The sequence below is a fragment of the Ranitomeya imitator genome, chromosome 4, assembly GCF_032444005.1.
Source record: "Ranitomeya imitator isolate aRanImi1 chromosome 4, aRanImi1.pri, whole genome shotgun sequence".
NCBI classification, from domain to species: Eukaryota; Metazoa; Chordata; class Amphibia; order Anura; family Dendrobatidae; genus Ranitomeya; species Ranitomeya imitator.
The window spans coordinates 343,748,682-343,773,738 of record NC_091285.1 but is presented as its reverse complement, the minus strand read 5'-3'; the positions used below and the strand labels follow the sequence as shown (position 1 = coordinate 343,773,738).

The 25,057-nt window shown below is 42.2% G+C and overlaps 1 protein-coding gene across 1 annotated transcript in view; it reads left to right on the top strand.

Annotated features, from left to right (window-relative positions):
* The window catches only part of TBC1D22A (TBC1 domain family member 22A), an 859,623-nt gene that overhangs the window by 61,729 nt on the left and 772,837 nt on the right, over positions 1–25,057 (top strand). Inside the window, exon 4 of the mRNA XM_069764980.1 lies at positions 8,692–8,862. Coding sequence (XP_069621081.1) covers positions 8,692–8,862 — 171 coding nt within the window. The remainder of the gene's footprint in view (positions 1–8,691; positions 8,863–25,057) is intronic.

The window sequence follows — 25,057 nt, the reverse complement described above, 5'->3', positions numbered from 1 at the left end:
AGTGGGGAACATATAGAAAAGTGCTTCTGCTCTTAAAAGCCTTGTACTAGTAGTTTTGTATTTTTAAAGAACATGTCTAAATTATATGTGTAGAATGTTAGATTTTATTTTTCACTGAAATTAATAAGAATAGTTGAGACAGGTTTTTTTTCCCTTATACTCTGTAAAGGGGTTTCACCGCCATAAGCACTGATGGAATATTAAAGCACTGATGGAATATTAATCTGAGTTGCCATCAGAGGCATCTGAACTAAGACACCATATTTTCAACACTCTGCTCATTTCAGCGAATGTTGTTACCCTTCAAAAATTAAAAAGTATTGTAAAGTTAGTGCAACATTGAATAAGGGTGAGTATTTAAAACAAAAAATGAACGATCAATAGTCTCTAACTATTAGAATTACCGTAAATGAAATCTATACAAAATGTTATGCATTCATGATGCTTAAATGCAATCTCATTGAATGCACGACTATTCACACCTTTCTAAGACATACACTCTTGGCATGTGCCATTCTAGTTAGACATGTTCAATAAGTTTTGGCAATGAAAAATATTTTCTACACCTCCAAAACATTAATTTATTTTTCCTTTAAAAAAAAAATAAAATAAATTCACCATGAAACGTATTTCTCATTTCAAATGGCAGTTGAGAATAAGCTATCATTATGTACATTAATTACGGTACCCCAAAATGGGCAAACTTTTAATTCACATGGATAACTTCATGAAATACCTACTCAATCAACAGGAAATCACGGGGTCTTATAAAAATACAGATGCTTTATTTTAAAGGGAACCTGTCACCCCGAAATTCGCGGGTGAGGTAAGCCCACCGGCATCAGGGGCTTATCTACAGCATTCTGTAATGCTGTAGATAAGCCCCCGATGTTACCTGAAAGAGGAGAAAAAGACGTTATATTATACTCACCCAGGGGCGGTCCCCGCTGCTGGTCAGGTCAAACAATTGGTAATAAAATTGAAGAAACAGTGACAATAGCCGAGTGCCAAATAGAGGGGGTATAACTAATACATCTTTAAGAAAAATTATGATTGCCTAAAAAAAAAAAAAATTACCGTCATTTAAAAAATCTCATGTGCAGAGACTATGCAGTACCACTGGCAAAGAATTATGGTTAAAATGTAAAAAGTTATATTATCCAGAGTAGCTAAGGACAGATCAAATAGATGTATCAAATATAATATGTAGCTGCCATTCAAAAGCTGCCCGGATAAAGGGGATTGCATATAAAGTTATTCAGTAGAAAATGGCTGTAAGTCAAGTAGTATAGGATCCACTGACTAATGCAATTACATAGGTGAGAAAATAAAAGCCATACAAATTATTACCTTAGTGGAGAATATGTGCTGTAGGATGGAGCAGTTTCCCCTCCTCCACTCGATGCGCATTTCGCAACACCAGATTCTTACGGGCCCCCGCAAGAATAACGGGTTGTTTTATCTTATATTTAATCAAGATCTATCATTTTTTTTAATGGTTCTCTTTGTTCGGCTGTAATTAACATTATTCCAAAATTGTGACGTTGTAATTTTTAAATGTCGGAGTTGGGCTACTTTCACACTAGCGTCGGTACGGGTCCGTCGCTATGCGTTGGGCCGACGCACGTTGTGAAATTTATGCACGACGTGGGCAGCGGATGCAGTTTTTCAACGCATCCGCTGCCCAGACTAAAGTTTGGGGACGAGGGGCGGAGTTTCGGCCGTGCATGCGCGGTAGAAAATGGCAGATGCGGCGGACAAAAAAACCTTCACTTGAACATTTTTTTCGTGCCGATGGTCTGCCAAAACACGACGGATCCGTTGCATGACGGACGCGACGTGTGACCATCCGCCACGATCCGTCGGCAATACACGTCTATGCGCAAAAAACGCATCCTGCGAGCACATTTGCAGGATCCGTTTTTTGCCCAAAACGACAGATTGCGACGGATTGCTAAAAATGCAAGTGTCAAAGTAGCCTTAGTGGGTAGAAACTAGTCACTATGATGTCACTTATACACAGAGCACAAAGACCTGAAGGGTTAATGTAGACAATGTATAGAAGCAGCAGCTTGGATGGCTTTATACAGAAGTATTGAGCAGTTTAGGCTACTTTCACACTAGCGTTTTCTGCAATCCATCACAATGCGTCGTTTTGCAGAAAAAACGCATCCTGCAAAAGTGCTTGCAGGATGCGTTTTTTCCCCATAGACTTGTATTGATGACGCATTTGTGACGGATTGCCACACGTCGCATCCGTCGAGCGACGGATGCGTTGTGCTTTGGCGGACCGTCAGGAGCAAAAAACGCTACATGTAACGTTGTTTGCTCCTGATGGACCGCTTTTTCCGACCGCGCATGCGCGGCCGGAACTCCGCCCCCACCTCCCCGCACCTTACAATGGGGCAGCGGATGCGCCGGAAAAATGCATCCGCTGCCTCCGTTGTGCAATGCAGCAAACGCTAGCGTCGGAATCTCTCCCCGACGCATTGCGACGGGGAGATTCCGACGCTAGTGTGAAAGTAGCCTTACCTGGAAGTCAAGCTGAGGTGTAAGAAACACTTACTAGAAAGCTACTAAACCGTATGTGTTAATCATTGCGTCCCTCACACTGCCCCTCCCCGCCTTCAGTTTTCAGCTGTAATCTGATCCCTTAGCGACCTAGCATTCCATCTTGTTTAATTCTAGCTTATTTATTTTTCTTCAGAAATGTCTATATGTTAATGCTGACATTACACTGGCTAAGTATCGACCATCTACTGTTGCTTTAGAAGTCTACTTCTCTTCAGTTTTATAGTCTACCATTATATTTTTCTTAGGTGTCATTCTAGTTTCATCTGGTCCTCTGGAAAGGCATATTTTTATTCATATTTATCGATTAATATCAAATTTTATCATTAAGCAACAGATCCGTGAAAGATGGATGCAAAACTAAAGCAAATCAGAAACGTCCTGATTTCAATCCGTATCTCAAGGATTTCTATACACTTGAATGACCAATTCTGATCTTCAAGCATGGATCAGAAAAGGACCTCCACTGATTCCCATGGATTTCACTCCAGGAAACTCTATGGCTCCATGTGCTGTCTACCAAGAAATCCCAGTGTGTGTGAATATAGCCTAACGCTCAAAGCTACATTCACTCACCCATGTGTATTTTGATATTAGGGTAAAGTGGTCCATTTTTTTCTTCGTGTCATATCATGATGGAGGTAGACTGTCTAAACTTTTATTCATCCATTGACTCTTAATGTACTAGGAATAACGGCTGACTTACAGATAGAACATGAAAGTACAAAGAACATTATCCTCATGTTATACAGATCACCATAGACTTTAATGGCTGAGTCTGATCAGCAAAAAGGATGATAAAAGGACCTTCTCTGAGTCTCATTGATCTGACACACAGATCTGTTTTTATAATTTGTGTGTGTTTGGATCAAAGAAACTCTTCGGGTTTGTTTGGTGTCCAGGAAAAAAACCACACATAGATGTGTGAATGTAAGGCTACTTTCACACTAGTGTCGGAATCTCCCCGTCGCAATGCGTCGGGGAGAGATTCCGACGCTAGCGTTTAACGCATTGCACAATGGAGGCAGCGGATGCATTTCTCCAGCGCATCCGCTGCCCCATTGTAAGGTGCGGGGAGGTGGGGGCGGAGTTCCGGCCGCGCATGCGCGGTCGGAAAAAGCGGTCCGTCAGGAGCAAAAAAGTTACATGTAGCATTTTTTGCTCCCGACGGTCCGCAGAAGCACGACGCATCCGTCGCACGACGGATGCGATCGTGTGGCAATCCGTCGCAATGCGTCGTCAATACAAGTCTATGGGGAAAAAACGCATCCTGCAAGCACTTTTGCAGGATGCGTTTTTTCTGCAAAACGACACATTGTGACGGATTGCAGAAAACGCTAGTGTGAAAGTAGCCTAATCCTACACTGAGCTGCTGCTATTAATGTATGATGTCATTAGGCAGAGCTCAGTCGTCTAAAGTGGTCTTGCGATTTTAAGAAAGGATAAGTTTGCTTTTAAATTCAAAGAAAACTTGGTGTAAGTAAAGACTTTGTTTTGTCCCTTGTTCTCTGCTGTCGCTGACTGTCCGGTCTTTCACACCCACCATTGATGCATGCTGTAAGCCTGGCCTTTCACAGTCTGGCTTATCTTGGTTCTATGTTGCTTATGGCAGGTCTTTTAGGTCTTGGAAGTTTTCACACTCTTTCCCTGTTTCTGGTGATTTATTGTGAATGTCTAGAAATTATCAGAGGGCAGGTTCTCACATCTTCAGGCTTTCTCAGGTTTAGTCATAAACATTTATATATTGAACCTGAAGCTTTTACAGTATGCCTATGAAAACTTTTCTTCTTTTTTTGGAAGATGCTATTAAATGTTCATTCACATAAAGATTAACGTTTACTTTGTGGCTAGAAATCGAATAGTCCCATCTTCTTGGCTGACACACGGGAACAAGAGCTGTACGAAAAGAAAGTCCTGTTGTAAAAATGGTTTATTAGGAAACCTGGTAGAAATTCTTAGCCACATGTTAGCCCTTGAAAAAATCCAGATGATATGTGTCTTATTTTTTCTGTTATTTGTGAAATGATTTTTGCTTTATGTGCCATTACATTTAACTTACATGATTTTTTTGTAGAGAAAGGGGAGGTATTGTGTATTAAAAAATCTTGAAGATAATTTCAAACTTTAAAGAGAACCTGTCACCAGATTCGTCCCATAATCCGGAGTATAGTGGAAAAATTAGACGTTTATTAGTGGTCTGTCGCTGGAGCATGGAGCACTGGGATGTCGCCCATACACACAGCTATCTTCTCCCACACTCTGTAGCCTGACACACGTGTATATTTGATAAAGGTCTTTACTGACCGAAATGTCACGTATGATACACAATATCTATAAGGACCACTGTAATAAGTCTCATTTTTTTCACTATACTCACTTCTTCTTATTCTATATTATGGATTGGGATCCTACCAGGGCAACTAATCTTGACCGGGAGTGCCGTATTTCCTCTGCCATATGAGATAAGACCAGTACCTTTCAGTCCTGATATACAGCATTCTAATATGATCTATGCCCCCAATTCAGCCTGTAAGACAAGAGAAAGACCTACTGCAATAGAACAAAGCGAAAACAGAAATATCACACTTTAGGCTCCCTAATTAACCCTACATAGAAGCTTTTAAAGGAAACCTGTCATCCGGTTTGTCCCATATGAGGTAAGGCCAGTAACTTTCAGCCTTTGATATAAAGCATTCTAATATGTTGTATATATGCCCCCAATCTGGCTTGCAAGACAACAAAAAGATCTACTGGGTGGTCGGGTCCATTGAGCGTCGCTGCTCTTGGTCTGATGCCTCCTCTCTTCTTGCAATGCCGTTGCTTTGCATGGATGGTGCATCCTACGTCCTCCACACAGAGTCCTCGGCATCGTGCTCCAGCGCAGGCGTACTTCTATGCCCTGATTAGGGTAGAGTAAAGTACTGCAGCGTGCAGGTGCATCAAAAGGCAAAAAAACCTCGAGAAATGTGAACTACAGTACTTTACTCTACCCTCGTCAGGGCAGAGGAGTACATCTGTGCAGAAGTGCAATGCCGGGGACACTGTTTGGATGACGTCAGATCCATGATCCACACGAAGCAAGAAGGAGGAAGAGTTTGCAAGAAGCGAGGAGTCACTAGACCAAGACCAGTAACGTCCATCGCACCTGACCACCCTGTAGGTGATTATTACAAAATTATTATGGGACAAACCTGGTGACAGGTTCTCTTTTAAAGCTTTTATCTTAGGTTAATTAGGGAGCCTAAAGTGTGATATTTCCGTTTTCACTTTTTTCTATTTGTTTTTTTTTTTGTTTTTTTTTTTATAAATAAATGAAAGTGGTAAAAACTGATACACTGACCTAACTGATGAAAATCTGAGCCAAAACAGTGATGAAACTTTGACCGTTTTTTGAGGTGGAAAAAATCACTGATGTCTGAATTCTTAAGCTAAATCTATAATCTATATTGCATGTAGTATCATGTATAATTACTACATGGATGTGTCAGGTCTGCCTTAGTGGGAGTCGCTTCTTCGGATTGTAATAATAATTTTATTTCTATAGCGCCAACATATTCCGCAGCGCTTTACATTTTAGAGGGAACTTGTACAGACAATAAGACATTACAGAATAACAATAATCACATAAATCGACAGATATCAAGAGGCGTGAGGGCCCTGCTCACAAGCTTACAATCTACGAGGAAATAGGGGAGATACGAAAGGTGGATGGTAACAATTGCTTTCATTGTACGGACCAGCCATAATGTAATAAATAGGGTGTTCATTTAATGCTGCATGAACTGATAATCAACGAGTATGTGTAAGAGTACAGACATAGAGGGCTATTAAATGCATAAAGTGTGAGAGGACCGATGATACAAGCAGGGCTGTGTAGTCGGTAAACCAAACCTCCAACTCCGACTCCTTAATTTCCATGACTCCGACTCCACCAAAATGGGCTCCAACTTCAACTCCACGACTCCGACTCCACTGTCCTTGCAGGGCTGTGGAGTCGGTAAGCTAAACCTCTGACTGCACCAAAATGGGCTCTTGACTCCATGACTCCGACTCCACAGCCCTGGATACAAGGTTCCTGGTTTTGAAGAAAATTTTGAATGGGCAACATAGGGATAGTTAGATTAAATATGTTGAGGCGATAGGCCCGTCTGAAGAAATGCATTTTTAGGGCATGCTTAAACTGTGGGTATTGGGGATTAATCAAATTGTCCTGGGTAGTGCATTCCAAAGAATTGGCGCAGCACATGAGAAGTCTTGAAGATGGGAGTGGGAGATTATTGAGGATGTTAATCTTAGGTCATTAGCGGAATGGAGGGCACGGGATGGGTGGTAAACTGAGACAATGGAGGAGATATAGTGTGGTGCTGAACTATGGATCACTTTGTGGGTGTGACTGATAAGTTTATATTGAACTCTGGAGTGGATGAGGAACCAGTGCAGTGACTGGCACAGGGTAGAGGCATCTGTGTAGCAGTTGGTGAGGAATATGATCCTGGCTGCAGCACTCAAAACAGATTGGAGAGGGGAGAGTTTAGTAAGAGGGAGACTGATTAGTAGAGAGTTTTAATAGTCCAGACGAGAATGAACAAGCGCTACAGTGAGTTTTTGTAGAGTCGAAAGTAAGAAAAGGTCGAATTCTAGAAATGTTTTTGCGGTGCAGATAACAAGAGCAAGCCAGTGATCGGATGTGGGGGGTGAATGAAAGATCTGAATAAATTATGAACCCAAGACAGCAAGCATGTTTCTGGGGAGTAATGGTAGAACCACATACAGAAATGACTGTCGGGCATATGTAGGTTAGTGGAGGGAGGAAACACAAAGAAGTTAGGTTTTTGACGGGTTCAGTTTCAGATAGAGGGAGGACATGAAGTTGGAGACAGTGGTAAGACGATCACTGGTGTTTCTTAATAATGCAGGCATGATTGCATGAGTAGAGGTGTATAATTGGGTGTCATCAGCATAGACATGGTACTGGAAACCAAATCTACTGTTTGTCCAATAGGGGCAGTATACAAGGAGTAGAGGAGGGGGCCTAGGATTGATCTTTGAGGAACCCCGAAAGTAAGGGGAACAGAAGGTAGAGCCAGCAAAAGACACAGTGAAGGAACGGTTAGAGACATAGGAGGAGAACCAGGAGAGAACAGTGTCCTTGAGGCCGATGGAGCGGAGCATAGTGAGATGGAGCTGGTGATCCACAGTGTTGAATGCTGCAGAGAGATCCAGGAGAATTAGCATAGAGTAGTGACCATTATATTTAGCTGCTAGTAGATAGAGAGTAGAGTATAGGAGGAAAGACCGGATTGTAGAGGGTCAAGAAGAGAGTGATCTGAGAGATGACTGATTAGATGGGAGTGGACCAAGCATTCCAGGAGTTTAGAGATGAAGGTAAGATTAGAGACAGGTCTATAGTTGGCAGCACAGTTTTGTCGAGGGATAGTATTTTTAAGTAATGGATGTATTCTGGCATGTTTAAATGAGGAAGGAAAGGTACAGAAGAGTGAGAGAGAGGTTGAATATTTTTATTAGGTGAGTGGTGACAGCTGAGGAAATGGACTTGAGAAGGTGTGAAGGAATAAGGTCACTGGTGCAAGTAGTAGGGCGAGAAGATGAAAAGAGCCTGATCACTCAAAGACCTTTGAGGAAGCACTGTTTTTACTGGGTCCGAAACGCATCAGGCCTTTGAGGGGGTCCCCATTATGTTGTTTATAATCACTGGAGATGTTTAAATAAATAATTTTTTTTACTGAAAAAGGATTCCTGTGCCGGAAGTCTTCCATTTCTATTAGTCCATAAGAAAGTGGTTCTCAGACGATACTGATGATTTAGAATGTCCTCAATCAGTCGTATTCTCTTGTTTTAGATGTGTGATGTAGCCTTCCACACACTCTTTAAACAAGTTTTCTCTACTGGACATCTGCTTTTCTAGTAGCTGTTACTTCATTGAACCCATTAAGAATGGATAATTTATATGGTCCTATGTGTTCCTTTTAGCTGCGGAGTGATTTATGCTTCTACATAAAATTGTTTTATGTTTTAACTTCTTACAGTTTATTCATGATCCGGACTACACCAATGTCTTTCTTCATAACCAAGCACACATTTTTGTACTTCATGTTGCAGGTGAAAAACATTCCTTGCAGAGACAGCAGTCGGTACCATATCCGCCATCTACAATACCTATGGGGAAGTCAACTGACCAGATCTCCTTGACCACTGCTGGTTTATCTGAAAGAGAAGCCTTTCGCCTGGAAAAGTTTAAACAGCTTCTTGCAGGTCCAAACACTGACCTTGGTAAGTACACACTGTGATTGTGTTGGCAGTGTAACCGTTTATGAAAACAAAATGGCTGTTCAAACCAAGCACAACTACTTATAGTGAACACAACCTACTGTTGGTGTACAAATTGCCAAAAATTGTTCTGTATTCAGATATGCCTTGAGGAGCTTGGTGCAATCTTGGAGTGACTGAAAAGTTCAGTGCGCCTTTCCACCTATTTTGTTTTCTGTGTATAGCCTTCACTAGATCGTGTGAATGCAGAGCAGTTAATCATGGAAGAGGGGGAGCTGATGGATGCAAATATGTAATGAACTGCTCAACCACGTCAAGGGTTCACCAAACCTCTCATAAGTATATTTGAATACAGAATAATTTGTGGCAAAATCCACGATTTTGTCAGCAAGGTACGATTTTTATTAGGTGTATGTCTTGTAGGAAATGATAGACAGTAGGCCTTGGGTAGCGTTCACATAGGCAGTGCAGTTTTGGTCCAAACACGTGCAGTTTTTATTGCTTTCCACAGGTTGCACAGCACCAAAACAAAATCATAAACTTTAATTCCTAGTCTTGTCGAGCCGCCAACTAAACAAAACAAACCCTGGCTACTCATACACAGCTGAGCTAGCCCCAGCTTTGTCAAACAAAACAGCTATTGTCCATAGCAACCAATGATACTTGCAATTCTATGCACATTGCCTATGCAGATTCTTCTCTGATAGGAATTCTAGCCTGTCTCTCTCTTCCACACCTAGACACATCCAGTCTGGTCAGCAACCTTGAGCTGGAGAACAGCTAGCCTAGTTATATGCAGGGCTAGTCGGGTGAACTAATAAAAACCTGTTGAGCTAGGATTTAACCCTAGCCTACCTGGCTTTGCTACAGTTCTATGCTTAGTTTCAACTGACATTTTGTGCTCACAGATTCTTTTGAAGATTCAAACCAACCATATAAACTGTTCATATGGTTTTGTGACACATTTGCAAAACATTTGTAGCAATTCCATTTCATTAGCTGAACATAAAGCAAGTGAATTCGTGAATGTCTTTCCTCCACAGATGCACTGCAGTCTGTCAGTAGGCTGCATCTCTGCTGTGCCCTATGTTCATGTTCAGCTGAGTACAATATATTAGGGAATAGCTATTAATGTAATTCTTCAGATTATTAGCTTAGAGTTGTGAAGCATTGCACTTTCTATTCATCCATTTAATCGGTTAAGTAGTGATTTCTGTTAATTGCGTCATTTGGTTATGATCTGCACAAATTTGCTGGTCTTTATAAATTTATGAAGTGGGTTTTAGGCTCTATCCACTGCAAAACTGAATAAATGGAGCTGAGAACATGTGGTCCATATTTGTCTGTGCTTTGTCGCTATAGCTACTCCTTGTGCAACTGTATCGCTGAAGGCTAGTGCATATGCCGTAATTATTTTTTTCCATTTTTCTTTAAAAAAATTAAAAAAAGTTATATGTTCTTGAATACACTTAAAGGGCCACTGTCACCCCCCTCCAGCCGTTATAAACTAAAAGAGCCACCTTGTGCAGCAGTAATGCTGCATTCTAACAAGGTGGCTCTTTTAGTTTTTGTTTCTGTTATTCCCACAATAAATGTATTTATAATTCTGCTGAAATACCTATCTTTGTCCATGGAGGCGGGACTGAAGCCTCCTCTTAGAAGCGCCCAACTGCCGTCAGTCATCTCTTGTGTAGATTTTCGCCACCCCCTCAGCGCTGTTATTGTGTGAATTGCGGCGCCTGCGCTCTGCTCTTCTGCCTTGCGCAGGCGCATAGAGCATTTGCCGTCCTAGCGCTGGTGCCGGGTTCCGTTCTGCGCCTGTGCGGGCAGTGCGGCCACCCTGTTACTGAATCTCCGCCCCACACTGTGTTATGCATTATGCACAGTGCGGGGCTGGGATTCCTGGGCATGCGCACTGCGCTTCTCAGATGCTCCCCAGGTCCCCCGCCTTTCAGCGTTGCCGGAATATACAGGTATCCTTGCTGGCGTTTGGAACAGCCGCACAGAACAACGCTGGAAGGTGCGCATGCCCAGGAATCCCAGCCCCGCACTGTGCATACTGCATAACACAGTGCTGGGCGGGGATTCAGTAACAGGCTGACCGCACAGGCGCAGAACGGAACCCGGCACCAGCGCTCGGACGGATAATGCTCTATGCGCCTGCGCAAGGCAGAAGAGCAGAGCGCAGGCGCCGCAATTCACACAATAACAGCGCTGAGGGGGCAGCGAAAATCTACACAAGAGATGACTGACGGCAGTTGGGCGCTTCTAAGAGGAGGCTTCAGTCCCGCCTCCATGGACAAAGATAGGTATTTCAGCAGAATTATAAATACATTTATTGTGGAAATAACAGTAACAAAAACTAAAAGAGCCACCTTGTTAGAATGCAGCATTACTGCTGCACAAGGTGGCTCTTTTAGTTTATAACGGCTGGAGGGGGGTGACAGTGGCCCTTTAAAGGCGTACAGGAGTTAAAGTATCAGCCTATAGACTTCTGTGGATATGTTTACTTTACCATTGATGTGTGCATTCATCCTAGAATTGTTGAATGACAATCTTTTGTGATCATGTTTCGACACTTTTAAAACACCACCAAAAATGTTCTCATAACAGTAATCATAGAGCCTATTGCCAAATTCATTTATCTAAATTAATGGCAGACAATGGCATATGCCGAAAATCATTTTTGTTTATAAGGTTCCATTGCTTTATAAAATCTCAAACTTTTGTTCTTTTCTTGAATTAACACGCGTAGGACATGCTTCATAAGACAAAATTCTGTTAGAAGAAAAAACAATTGATGTTTGAAAGCAACTTTCAGGTGAAGAATGTTTTCTCTTGTTAGAGATTATCAGTGTAAAAATTATATTCTTTAACCCCTTAATGACCGTCGATACGCCTTTTCACAACGGTAGTCAAGGGTACTTTAACTACAGCGCCGTTAATTAATGGCGCTGTGGAAAAAGTGTATAGCGCCCCCCCAAAGTCAGAATTTCTCCCGGGTCTCGGCTGCCCGGGGTAGCCGAGACGCCAGAGAACATGATTCGGGTCGGTTTTTACCGACCCCGGGATTGCGATCGATTTGCCATTTAATTTCTCTCTTCTCTAATGTGATCGCACATCAGAGGAGAGAGAAATAGGGTCTCCAATTCCCCCTTGGTACCTCCGTTGTCCCTGCTGTCCCCCCGTTCTGTCCCCCGTGCCTCCGGCTTCTTCCGGGACAAAATGGCGGGCGCATGCGCAGTGTGCCCGCAGAGATCTGCCGGCCTGCACCCATCAACAATAGGGACATTTTTCCTATTGGCTCATTTTGGTCACTGTGATAGACCCTATCACAGTAATCAAAATAAAAAAAATAGTAAATAACCCCCCCCTTTATCACCCCCCTAGTTGAGGAAAAATAATAAAATAAAGAAAATATATTTATTTCCATTTTCCCATTAGGGTTAGAGCTGGGGCTAAAGTTAGGGTTAGGGTTGGGGCTAAAGTTAGGGTTAGGGTTGGGGTTAGGGTTGGGGCTAAAGTTAGGGTTAGGGTTGGGGCTAAAGTTAGGGTTAGGGTTGGCATTAAGGTTAGGGTTGGGATTAGGGTTATGGTTAGGGTTGGGATTAGTGTTGGGGTTAGGGTTGGAGTTAGTTGGGGGGTTTCCACTGTTTAGGTACATCAGGGGTCTCCAAACGTGACATGGCTCCATCATTGATTCAAGCCAATTTTGCGTTCAAAAAGTCAAATGGTGCTCCCTTCCTTCTGAGTTCTGCTGTGCGCCCAAATAGTGGTTTACCCCCAAATTTGGGGTATTGGCGTACTCGGGTAAGATTGGACAACAACTTTTGTTACCCTTGTGAAAATAAAAAATTGCCGGCTAAAAAATCATTTTTGTGGAAAAAGATTTTTATTTCATGGCTCTGCGATATAAACTTTAGTGAAACACTTGGGGGTTCAAAGTGCTCTCCACAACACATCTAGATAAGTTCCTTTGGTGGTCTAGTTAATGAAATGGTGTCACTTATGGGGGGGGGGTTCCACTGTTTAGGCACATCAGGGACTCTCCAAACGCGACATGGTGTCTGATCTCAATTCCAGGCAATTCTGCATTGGAAAAGTCAAACGGCACTCTTTCCCTTCCGAGCTCTGCCATGTGCCCAAACAGTGGTGTACCCCACATATGGGTTATCGGCGTATTCAGGAGAAATTGCACAACACATTTTGTGTTTCATTTTCTCTTTTTACACTTTTGAAAATAAAAAAAAATTGGTTCTGAAGTAAAATGTTTGTAAAAAAAAAAAAAAAGTTAAACGTTAATTTTTCCTTCCACATTGCTTCAGTTCCTGTGAAGAACATAAAATGTTAAACTTCTTGAATGTGGTTTTGAGCACCTTGAGGGGTGCAATTTTTAGAATGGTGTCACTTTTGGGTATTTTCTATCATGTACACGCCTCAAAGTGGCTTTAACCCATTACTTGCCAAATTAAAATTTTTACAAATACGGATTTTTCAGAAAAGGGTGTCCCAATATTCAATTAAAAATTACAATGACATGATTTCCTATTTTGAAAACATTCATTTTACAAACACAACACAAAAAATTGGACCTAATTATAAAAATTATAAAATCTTAGTTGCTGGAAGCTAAAGATTAGGCGTCCCAAAAAAGGACATTGGTAGATAATGGGTTAAATGTGAGGTGGTCCCTCACATTTAAAGAAAAAAAAAAAAAGGTTTTGTAAATCTCTGATTTTAAAAGCATAAAAATTAAAAGTTTGAAAATTGCAAAATTTAAAAATTGTTCGCCATATTTCAGCTTTTTTCATAAATAAACGCAAGTAATATCGAAGAAATGTTATGACTATGTCGCGAAAAAACATTCTCAGAATCAGCGGGATCCGTTAAAGCGTTCCAGAGTTATCTACTATATAATTGTCTAAGGGTCACTTCCGTCTGTCCGTCTGTCTGTCTGTCCTTCTGTCACGGTTATTCATTTGCTGATTGGTCTTGGCAGCTGCCTGTCATGGCTGCCGCGACCAATCAGCGACGGGCACAGTCCGGAAGAAAATGGCCGCTCCTTAGTCCCCGCAGTCAGTGCCTGTCGCCCGCATACTCCCCTCCGGTCACCGCTAACACAGGGTTAATGCCGGCGGTAACGGACCGCGTTATGCCGCGGGTAACGCACTCCTTTACCACCGCTATTAACCCTGTGTGTCCCCAACTTTTTACTATTGATGCTGCATATGCTGCATCAATAGTAAAACGATCTAATGTTAAAAATAATAATAAAAAAAAACCCTTATTCTCACCTTCTGCCGTCGCGTCCTCTCCTCGGCACTGCAAGCGGCAGGTTCCGCTTCCAAAGATGCTATGGCAGAAGGACCTTCCATGACGTCACGGTCATGTGACCGCAATGTCATGGAAGGTCCTGCGCTCATACCAATCCTGGGACCGGACACCGCACACAAGCGCCGGAACTACAACGGGCTCTTCGGATGGTGAGTATGTTTCTTTTTTATTTTTTTAACCTGTTACATACGTGACTGGGCAATATACTACCTGGCTGGGCAATTTACTACGTGACTGTGCTGTATACTACGTTGCTGTGCAATATACTACGTCGTTGTGCAATATACTAAGTGGCTCTGTGCTGTATATTACGTGGCTGTGCAATATACTAAGTGGCTCTGTGCTGTATATTACGTGGCTGTGCAATATACTACGTGACTGGGCAATATACTACGTGGCTGGGCAATATTCTACGTGGCTCTGTGCAATATACTACGTGGCTCTGTGCAATATACTACGTGGGCTGTGCAATATACTACGTGGCTGTGCAATATACTACGTGGCTGGGCAGTATACTACGTGACTGTGCAATATACTACGTGGCTGTGCAATATACTACGTGGCTGTGCAATATACTACGTGCCTGGGCAATATTCTACGTAGCTGGGCAATATTCTACGTGGCTGGGCAATATACTACGTCGCTGTGCAATATACTACGTCGCTGTGCAATATACTACGTGACTGGGCAATATAGTACGTGGCTGGGCAATATACTACGAGGACATGCATATTCTAGAATACCCAATGCGTTAGAATCGGGCCACCATCTTGTATCTTCATAAAGTGACAGTGGTCAGAGTTGTAAAAATTGGCCTGATCATAAAGCTGCAAATTGGCTCTGCCTGATCATAAAGCTGCAAATTGGCTCTGTCAGTAAGGAGTTAAATAAGTATATTTCTTATGGACTTTACTTCACTTTTGTGATTGTTAGTACATACCATATTTTTATTTTACATGAATAACATTTCTGGGAATTATTAGAGCTTTGTATAATGGTGGTCCTTGTTTTTTCCTCCTGGAAATGTAATAAAAATGTGATAGATGTGCATGAGCATTCTGTTTTTATGTGGAATCTATAGATAGTCTGGCACTGACTGGACAGTTTCGGACTATCCTGGGGGCACAGCCCCATTTGAGAACATGCCATTTTTCAGCCCATGCCTCCAGCTTCCCCAAATCTCTCTAGAATATTATATTATTCTTGCCTGTATTGATTATCTTCCATAGCTTATTATGATATTTACTAGTGATAAGTATACTTGTTGCTCGGGTGGTCTCTGAGTATTTGTAACTGCTCAGAGACTTAGTTTTAGTTGCCTCAGCTGAATGATTTACGACTGCTAGCCAGCCTGAATACATGTGGGGGTTGCCTGGTTGCTAGGGAATCCCCACATATAATCATGCAGCTGAGGCAACGAAAACGAAATCTCTGAGCACTTACAAATACTCGGAAAACACCTGAGCGTGCTTGGGAAAACCAGAGCAAAGAGTATACTCGATCATCACTAATATTTACCGTAAATTCTACTCTGTATACCTTCTACATGGTCATAAATTTATTATTTAAGAAAAGGGACCAATACTGACCCCTGTGTTACCCCATTGTTAACAGTGAGCCAGCCAGTTTGTTCCGTTATTAACCACCTTATGTTTCCTAGCACTGAGTGTTAACTCAGTTGCACATATTTTCTCCTTGTCTCATTGTCCTTATTTTATGTACCTCACCCTCTTGCTCCATTTCACCCAGATTTTTTGCAGGGGGCCAACATTGTCATTTTTGAGTTTTTTTTTATTTTTTTATTTATGTAATTGGATTTATCATACTTTTCTTGTACAGCTATTTTTTGATGACATACTACCTTTGACAGGTGAATAATACAGGTGATTTTGTTTTTATTTCTTATATCATTTCCTCCCTGCAACCAAAGAGTGAAAGTAGTTTTTTTCCCAAAGATCTTATAAGTTATTTACATGGGCAATATGACTATTCAAAGCAAAGTTGGAAATATTAAATTATTTATAATTAAAAATAAATTTTCAAGTGACAGGTATTCTAACTTTTAAATAGTTTTTGCGCCTAATGTATAGATCAATAAAAAAATGTTTCTAAGTTATTTGAAAGTGTATCAAAAATTTCTTCTGATTGAAGCAAGGCTCTTCTCTTCCTTTTTGATTCTTTGAATTAAAATATAGCATATACAAGCGATTAGAAATGCCGGCCTATTGAAACGGGCAAAGCCGTCAAGCGCTCATAATGAGTTGAATTGTTGCCGGGAATCCACATTTAAATGTGAAAGAACATCTTGCTTTCACTGTATTGAGATATATGTAAAACGTAAGCTTCAAGATACACTCTCCAAGTCCTCACTAAAGAAAGCGTACAGTTGAGTCACTTTTTTGGGAGGGAGGTATTGTGAGTAAGGTATGTATTTTAATGTTGGCGTTTCTATCCCTGATTTCAAAATTGAATGCAAGAATACAAAATAGATTTGCTGGAAAATGCTTGCAAAGGCTCATTCATACAAATGCTTGCAGAAGTGCGGCGCCCACTAGCAGTACATCCCTTCCATTTCTGTTCATTTTTGTCTTTCTTTAACTGGCACAAAAGAGGTGATAAATTGTTATCCCTTTGCTTACATGTACGAGGACTATGTATTATTGTGCATTATTATGTATTGGTGATGTTCCTTGTGGGGATGCGCTCTTTGCCACATATATGGCCTCCTTTTCCACTGGCTTTGCTTTAGCCTGTGTATGCCATTTTTAATTTTATATATAGGATTAATGGGTTAGTTGCATTTTTCAAGAACAGCTAAAAAAAAAAAATCATCAAATGTCCTAAAATAATAAAATGGTATTTCAAACCCCCACTAATTTAACACTTATTATTATTATTATTATTATAGCGCCATTTATTCCATGGCGCTTTACATGTGAGGAGGGGTATACATAATGAAAAAAAGTACAATAATTTTAAACAATACAAGTCATAACTGGTACAGGAGGAATGAGGACCCTTCCCGCGAGGGCTCACAATCTACAAATGCCGTTGAGCCTTAGGTATTGGCCTTCCCTCTCAGCGCTGAGCTGTTTCGTTTAGTTTATTTTTGTTGTTGGCACTAGCCTTATATAGCCTGACCCAAAAACCAGAGTGTTTGGCAGTAAAAAAAACACTACATCCAAAATACACGGTTTTAATGCATTTATGTGCGTTTTTACTTGTGTTATTCTCCATTTATTTGAATGGATGAAAAATGCTGCAAAAACACTGAAGGAAATGACATTCTGCAGATTTGGAAAACGCATGTTTAAAATCCGCAATGAAAAAAATAATTAGCATGTGCATGAGATTTCAGAAATCTTACTCACTTTTTTTGGCACTATAAACTGCAGCTGTTTTTACCCTTGAAAAACATGCAGAAAAAATATAGAAAAAATGCAGCGTGTGAACAAGCCCTTATTTTGCATATATATATGCTGTTTTATAAGTGAGCAGCCTACGTTCCCACCATGAGCTTTTGGTGAGTTTTTTTATATTGCAGATTTTCTGCACCTATTACGGTAAGTAAAATAGATTATTTGCATTTTTTTTTTTAAATACGCACTGTAAAACATTCACCAAAAACCCATCTTGGGAATGCAGCGTAAAGGAAACACTCCAGTGCAAAATGGATACTTTATTTTGCCTAGTCCAGGTAGTCGGCTTGAACATAAAGGAGATGTAAAGATTGCTGGAGAGCCTCCACATGTTGGGATATTACCAAGAGAATAGTGGCTGAGTATGAGATCTCCTCTTAGACAAGTCTGCGTTTGCCAGCTGTAACTACTATAACTTTGGGTGAGGATAGCTTTTGTTTTTTATACTTACTCATTACTTATGTCATATATACAAACCTAGTCTTCTTTAAACAGAAACCTGTAAACTTTTAAAACGACCCATCACATTTTCCTGTTTTGATTGTGACAAGTGATGAGCGAGTATACTCGTTGCTCGAGATTTCCTGAGCACGCTCGGGGGGTCTGAGTATTTGTGAGTGCTCGTAGATTTAGTTTTTGTTGATGCAGCTGCGTGATTACAGCTACGAGCCAGCCTGAGTACATGTGGGGGTTGCCTGGTTGCTAGGGAATCCCCACATGTACTTATGCTGGCTAGTAGCTGTAAATCATTCAGCTGTGGCGATGAAAACTAAATCTCCGAGCACTTAAAAAATACTCGAAGGACACCCGAGCGTGCTCAGGAAATCTCGAGTAATGATTATATTCACTCATCACTAATTGTGACGCTTTCGAACCATTATTATCATCCACAGCTACGGACTATCTCCTAATCTGCTCTCTTAACCCACCCAGAAACAATTGATTTGTCTATGCTTCGCACTCGGCACAAAACATGTTTGGTATCCATACTTAAAGAGCACCTGTCACCAGGTAAAAGGACATCAGATTTTGCTCCTATTTTATACCCACACGCTCTCAAGTATTCCGTCCTGTGGCTTACAGTGCCAGACATATGGCTTTTTATTTAGTGCCAATTTTATGGTCTTTACCAAGGGGCGAAGCTCACAGGGTAATAATGCAGAGCAGCCTAAAGACATTCCCCCTAAAAATGCTATGAGCCGCACCCCTTTGGTGAAAACCATAAAAATTTGCTCCAAAAATAAAAAGGCCCGTGTCTTTGGAACCCTATGGCTTTTTTGACAAAACATTTTTAAACCAAAAACTGGAAACTCGGGGGCGTTTCAGGAATAAAATGCATAAAAACAGCCTACTAGTGCACCAGTGACAGGTCTCTTTAAGATGCATGCACCCTATTGTGAGACCTTGTTCTTGGAAGTTTTTGTTGGTAATTGTGTTCTGTGATAAGTGAACTGAATACAGAGAGAATGTACATTTAATGCCATAGAAAATGGAGGTGATACTCCTCAGACTAATATTAGCAAGCTGAGGTTGTGGAGGGTGGGGATGCTAATCAAGAGAACAATTTCCTTTAAAAATCTAATTAGTGTAAGATGCTGAGGCGAGTATTCCAGATGTAGATGCATTAATATGACCTACCAATGGTCTTACTGTTTCCCATTTTTGAAGGTGTCAGAATTAATTCTGTATTACTAATTAAGCCACACAGATTAGGCAACGGAGACAGGCTTGCCGTGTGTGCTGTCAGAAACCATAAATTAGCTTGTTCTGATGGACATTAGAAATTACCGCACTGATATGTTAAAATGAGATAATTTAAGTAAAGCTAATTAATGCTCCTACCATACAAGTAGTGTGGCTCTAGCCGCTCTCGCGCAGCGCTGCTGTAAACCGCAATGTGCCATGCTTTGTGTCATGTTGTGAAGTCACAGGGGAATTCGCCGTTCCAGTCAAATGCCTCATGTGATGGCGTCAAATGGAGCCTGACGTGTATGTGAAGACAGTCTTCTAATATTCATTGCATGGAAATGTCACGATTAGTGTGGAGAAAATAATCTATATGTGACGCCTATGAGCCTTTTCAGGCGATATTTTTGAGACTGAATCTTTGTCAGACCCAGTCTGTAAGTGCGCACGGTGCGTGAGCATATTTTTCAGCGTCCGCTCTATCTTTCAATCAGTTGTGTAGTGTTCCGGAAAATGGAATAGTTGTATTTAATTGCTACATGTCCCTGGCTTTAACGAACTATAGCTGTAGGACTGGTAATGCAGTTGGACACAGTGAACCACAGCATTGTCTATTTTTATACTGTTACTAAATGCGGTGATTTCGAGCCCTTTAGGCAAGAGCGGAACAGGTTGAGAAGATTAGTTAAGGTGCTTTGATAAGGCTTGGCATGGTTAGAGGCTTTTCGGGACTTTTCGCTTGTAGTCAGCATTCAAAGGCTTTGTTACTTTGTGCGAAGAGACCCAGTTAGAACATTTGTGTGCCGGGGGATAAGGTGGACCGAGATCCGCTGTCTTCTGTTGATCATATGGTTTGATGTTCTCCTCCGTGGTTTAAGCCTTTTATTGCTGTAGCACATGGTAAATGTTTTCTGCTATGGATGTTTGGAGTCATTTCCTGATAAAAATGGAATAAATAATAGATTTGTTTTACTGTTGTGACACTGGAAATACAAAGGAAAGTATCTTGTGTATTCTTTCAGCTGGTTAGCTAATAGATATAAGAAAATATGTTGGTGTGTGCTACTAAATTCTGGAATATCACAAAAAGCAGAAAAGGAGACTTGAGTAAAACACTGCACATTGCTAATGCAAGAGAACATACAGAAGAATGTAGACATTGTCCTCATCACATTTTCTCATTCCAATCATCCCTATAGATAGAGGGGGGTACATGTGTGCAAATAAATTAAAAGGGACCTGTCAGGTGATTCGTTCTGCCTAAACCGTGGGCAGCATGAATGAGAGACAGGCTCCATTGTTACATATATCAATGTTTCAGCAAAAAATTTCTTGGAGCAGTGATGCGGGACTAATGTGACTGAACCAAGGAAGAAGGGTTCCTGCCGGTCTCTTCTTCACTGTCTGACTTCTTTGCCTGACAGTACACCTACAGTGAATGATCAGTCAAGCCAAAAATAATCTGTTTTTTTTTATTATTATTATTATTATTATTATTATTATTATTATTATTATTATTATTTTTACTTCATTCTGTCTCTTGTGCCCCAATATATTTTATGACCTAATTGAGTAAAAACAAAACAAAAAAAATTAACAAGAAAAAGTTGCCAGGTGGGATTTCCTTGGATCGGGCCACAAAGTCTCCATCAGATTGAGTTCTGTGTGATTTTTTTTTTGAGTGGTGCTACTAATGTAAGGTCCCTTCACCTAATATTATACTCCCTGTCATCTTCAGCTCTTCCAGACGCCGATCCCGTGCGGCCATTTTGTGGCCACAACTTCTGGCTGAACAGAAGTCCGAAGTAACGGTCTCAGTGTAAGTCTATTAGAGCCTTGTTCTGACTCTTGTAGACTTATATTGAAAAGGGACCTCTGTCTCCTCCAACGATCCGACAGGTCGCAAATTGCTGGAGACTGACCAGATCGGTGCTGATGAAAGATGAAGACAACGGCAGGTAAGCTTAACACTGGGAGCAGGGAACTTACGTTAGTGGCGCCACTCCAACGCTTCAATAAAAAAAAAGCTGGAGTTATGCTTTAACAATAATTAACAAAATGCAAAGAGAACTAGCAAAAGAGAAATGACTATCAATCAGTATTAATGTGACCTTCCTTGGCTTTCAGAGCAGCATCAATTCTTTCAGGTACAGTTACACACAGTTTATGAAGAACCTCGGCAGTGAGGTTGTTCCAGACATCTTCTACAACTAATTGTCACCACAGACAGATTCGATGTCTGGGGGAGGGGGGCGTATCATCACTTCCAGGGCTCTTTGTTCTTCTTTATACTGAAGGTAGTTCTTAATGATATTGGATTGGCTGTTGGTATGGGGTTGCTGTCCTGCTGCAGAATAAATTAGGAGCCAGTTAGGTGAAATTGCCAAACTTTTGAAGCGTGATCACCGAACAATCAAGCGATTCATGGCAAATAGCCAACAGGGTCGCAAGAAGCGTGTTGGGCAAAAAAGGCACAAAATAACTGCCCATGAATTGAGGAAAATCAAGTGTGAAGATGCCATTTGCCACCAGTTTTGCCATATTTCAGAGCTGCAATGTTACTGGAGTAACAAAATGTTACTGATGAAATGAGAGTGACTCTTGATGGGCCAGATGGATGGGCCAGAGGCTGGATCAGTAAAGGGCAGAGAGCTCCACTCCGACTCCGACGCCAGCAAGGTGGAGGTGGGGTACTGGTATGGGCTGGTATAATCAAAAATTAACTTGTGGGACCTTTTCGGGTTGAGGATGGAGTGAAGCTCAACTCCCAGACCTGCTGCCAGTTTCTGGAATACAACTTCTTCAAGCAGTGGTACAGGAAGACGTCGGTATCGTTCAAGAAAAACATGATTTTCATGCAGGACAATGCTCCATCACATGACTCCAACTACTCCACAGCGTGGCTGGCCAGTAACTGTCTCAGAGAAGAAAAAATAATGACATGGCCGCCTTGTTCACCTGATCTGAACCCCATAGAGAACCTGTGGTCCCTCATAAAATGTGAGATCTACAGGGAGGGAAAACAGTGCACCTCTCGGAACAGTGTCTGGGAGGCTGTGGTGGCTGCTGCATGCAATGTTGATCGTAAACAGATCAAGCGACTGACATAATCTATGGATGGAAGGCTGCTGAGTGTCATCATAAAGAAAGGTGACTATATCGGTCACAAATTTTTAAGGGTTTTGTTTTTGCATGTCAGAAATGTTTATTTCTAAATTTTGTGAAGGGATATTGGTTTACCTGGTGAAAATAAACAAGGGAGTTGGGAATATATTTTCTTTTTATTAAGTTGCCTAATAATTCTGCACAGTAAGGGTACCGTCACACTATACGATTTACCTACGATCACGACCAGCGATATGACCTGGCCGTGATCGTAGGTAAATCGTAGTGTGGTCGCTGGGGAGCTGTCACACAGACAGCTCTCCAGCGACCAACGATGCCGAGGTCCCTGGGTAACCAGGGTAAACATCGGGTAACTAAGCGCAGGACCGCGCTTAGTTACCTGATGTTTACCCTGGTTACAAGCGTTAAACTAAAAAAAAACAAACAGCACATACTTACATTCTGGTGTCCGTCAGGTCCCTTGCAGTCTGCTTCCCGCACTCAGTGACTGCCGGCCGTAAAGTGAAAGTGAAAGCACAGCCGCTGTGCTCTGCTTTCACTTTACGGCCGGCAGTCACAGTGCGGGAAGCAGACGGCAAGGGACCTGACGGACACCAGAATGTAAGTATGTGCTGTTTTTTTTTTTTTTTTTAGTTTAACGCTTGTAACCAGGGTAAACATCGGGTAACTAAGCGCGGTCCTGCGCTTAGTTACCCGATGTTAACCCTGGTTACAAGCGAACGCATCGCTGGATCGCATCGCTAGATCGCTAGATCGGTGTCACACACACCGATCTAGCGATGACAGCGGGAGATCCAGCGATGAAAGAAAGTTCCATACGATCTGCTACGACGTACGATTCTCAGCAGGATCCCTGATCGCTGCTGCGTGTCAGACACAGCGATATCGTAACGATATCGCTGGAACGTCACGAATCGTACCGTCGTAGCGATCGAAATGTTATAGTGTGACGGTACCCTTATAGTTACCTGCATAAATAGATATCGGGGCGTGAATGCTGATGTCATGCTGATTGACAGCTGGCTCCCCACTTGTCCACTGCTCTGTCGACAGGGCGTGACTGCTGACGTTCTGCTGACTGACAGCTGGCTCCCCACTTATCCACTGCTCTGTCGACAGAGCGTGAATGCTGACGTCCTGCTGATTGACAGCTGGCTCCCCACTTGTCCACTGCTCTGTCGACAGGGCGTGACTGCTGACGTTCTGCTGACTGACAGCTGGCTCCCCACTTATCCACTGCTCTGTCGACAGAGCGTGAATGCTGACGTCCTGCTGATTGACAGCTGGCTCCCCACTTGTCCACTGCTGTCGACAGGGCGTGACTGCTGACGTTCTGCTGACTGACAGCTGGCTCCCCACTTATCCACTGCTCTGTCGACAGAGCGTGAATGCTGACGTCCTGCTGATTGACAGCTGGCTCCCCACTTGTCCACTGCTCTGTCGACAGAGCGTGAATGCTGACGTTCTGCTGACTGACAGCTGGCTCCCCACTTGTCCACTGCTGTCGACAGGGCGTGACTGCTGACGTTCTGCTGACTGACAGCTGGCTCCCCACTTATCCACTGCTCTGTCGACAGAGCGTGAATGCTGACGTCCTGCTGATTGACAGCTGGCTCCCCACTTGTCCACTGCTGTCGACAGGGCGTGACTGCTGACGTTCTGCTGACTGACAGCTGGCTCCCCACTTATCCACTGCTCTGTCGACAGAGCGTGAATGCTGACGTCCTGCTGATTGACAGCTGGCTCCCCACTTATCCACTGCTCTGTCGACAGAGCGTGAATGCTGACGTTCTGCTGACTGACAGCTGGCTCCCCACTTGTCCACTGCTGTCGACAGGGCGTGACTGCTGACGTTCTGCTGACTGACAGCTGGCTCCCCACTTATCCACTGCTCTGTCGACAGAGCGTGAATGCTGACGTCCTGCTGATTGACAGCTGGCTCCCCACTTGTCCACTGCTCTGTCGACGGGGCGTGAATGCTGATGTCATGCTGATTGACAGCTGGCTCCCCTCAGTGATCCACTGCTCTGTCGACGTGTCGGTCTGTGTCGACAGAGATGGGTTAGTAACTACCTGCCTACTTGTTCTTAGGCCCATATTAAAACATATTGAACCAGTACTGTTTGCCTCCTTTAAGGCCTGAGTAAGTTGTGGTCTTGTCCAGTTCTTCTGTGCCAAGGTGGTAAATCTATATAGTGCCTAGTTATCCCAAGCGAATGACCAGAATATGGCACCTATTTCCTTACCATTATAGAGGAGACATTTGTAGACATTACAAAGCCTTTTGTCGTCTGCTGTTGTACTGAGGAAGCCTAGAAAGTGTGTAAGGAGATGATTAATTAGCACGCTGCATGCACCAAGGTCACACAGACTGCTTTCCCAGCCTTCCTTAGCTATTTCCAGTCACATCTGATGGGGGAGCTGCGGTTCCGTTCACTTCGATTTGAAGGAATTCCTTTAGGTTTGTGCTGCTAAATTGCTCAAGAAATTTGCTATAAGAACATAAAGCTAAATCTAGTTTATCGTTTCCATCGTTTAATTGTTCATGCAAGCCATCTCCTCATGTAGCGATTTACAGTAATCTTACTGAAATAACAATTTTGTGCCAAAGAATGAGTAATGAATGTGATGAA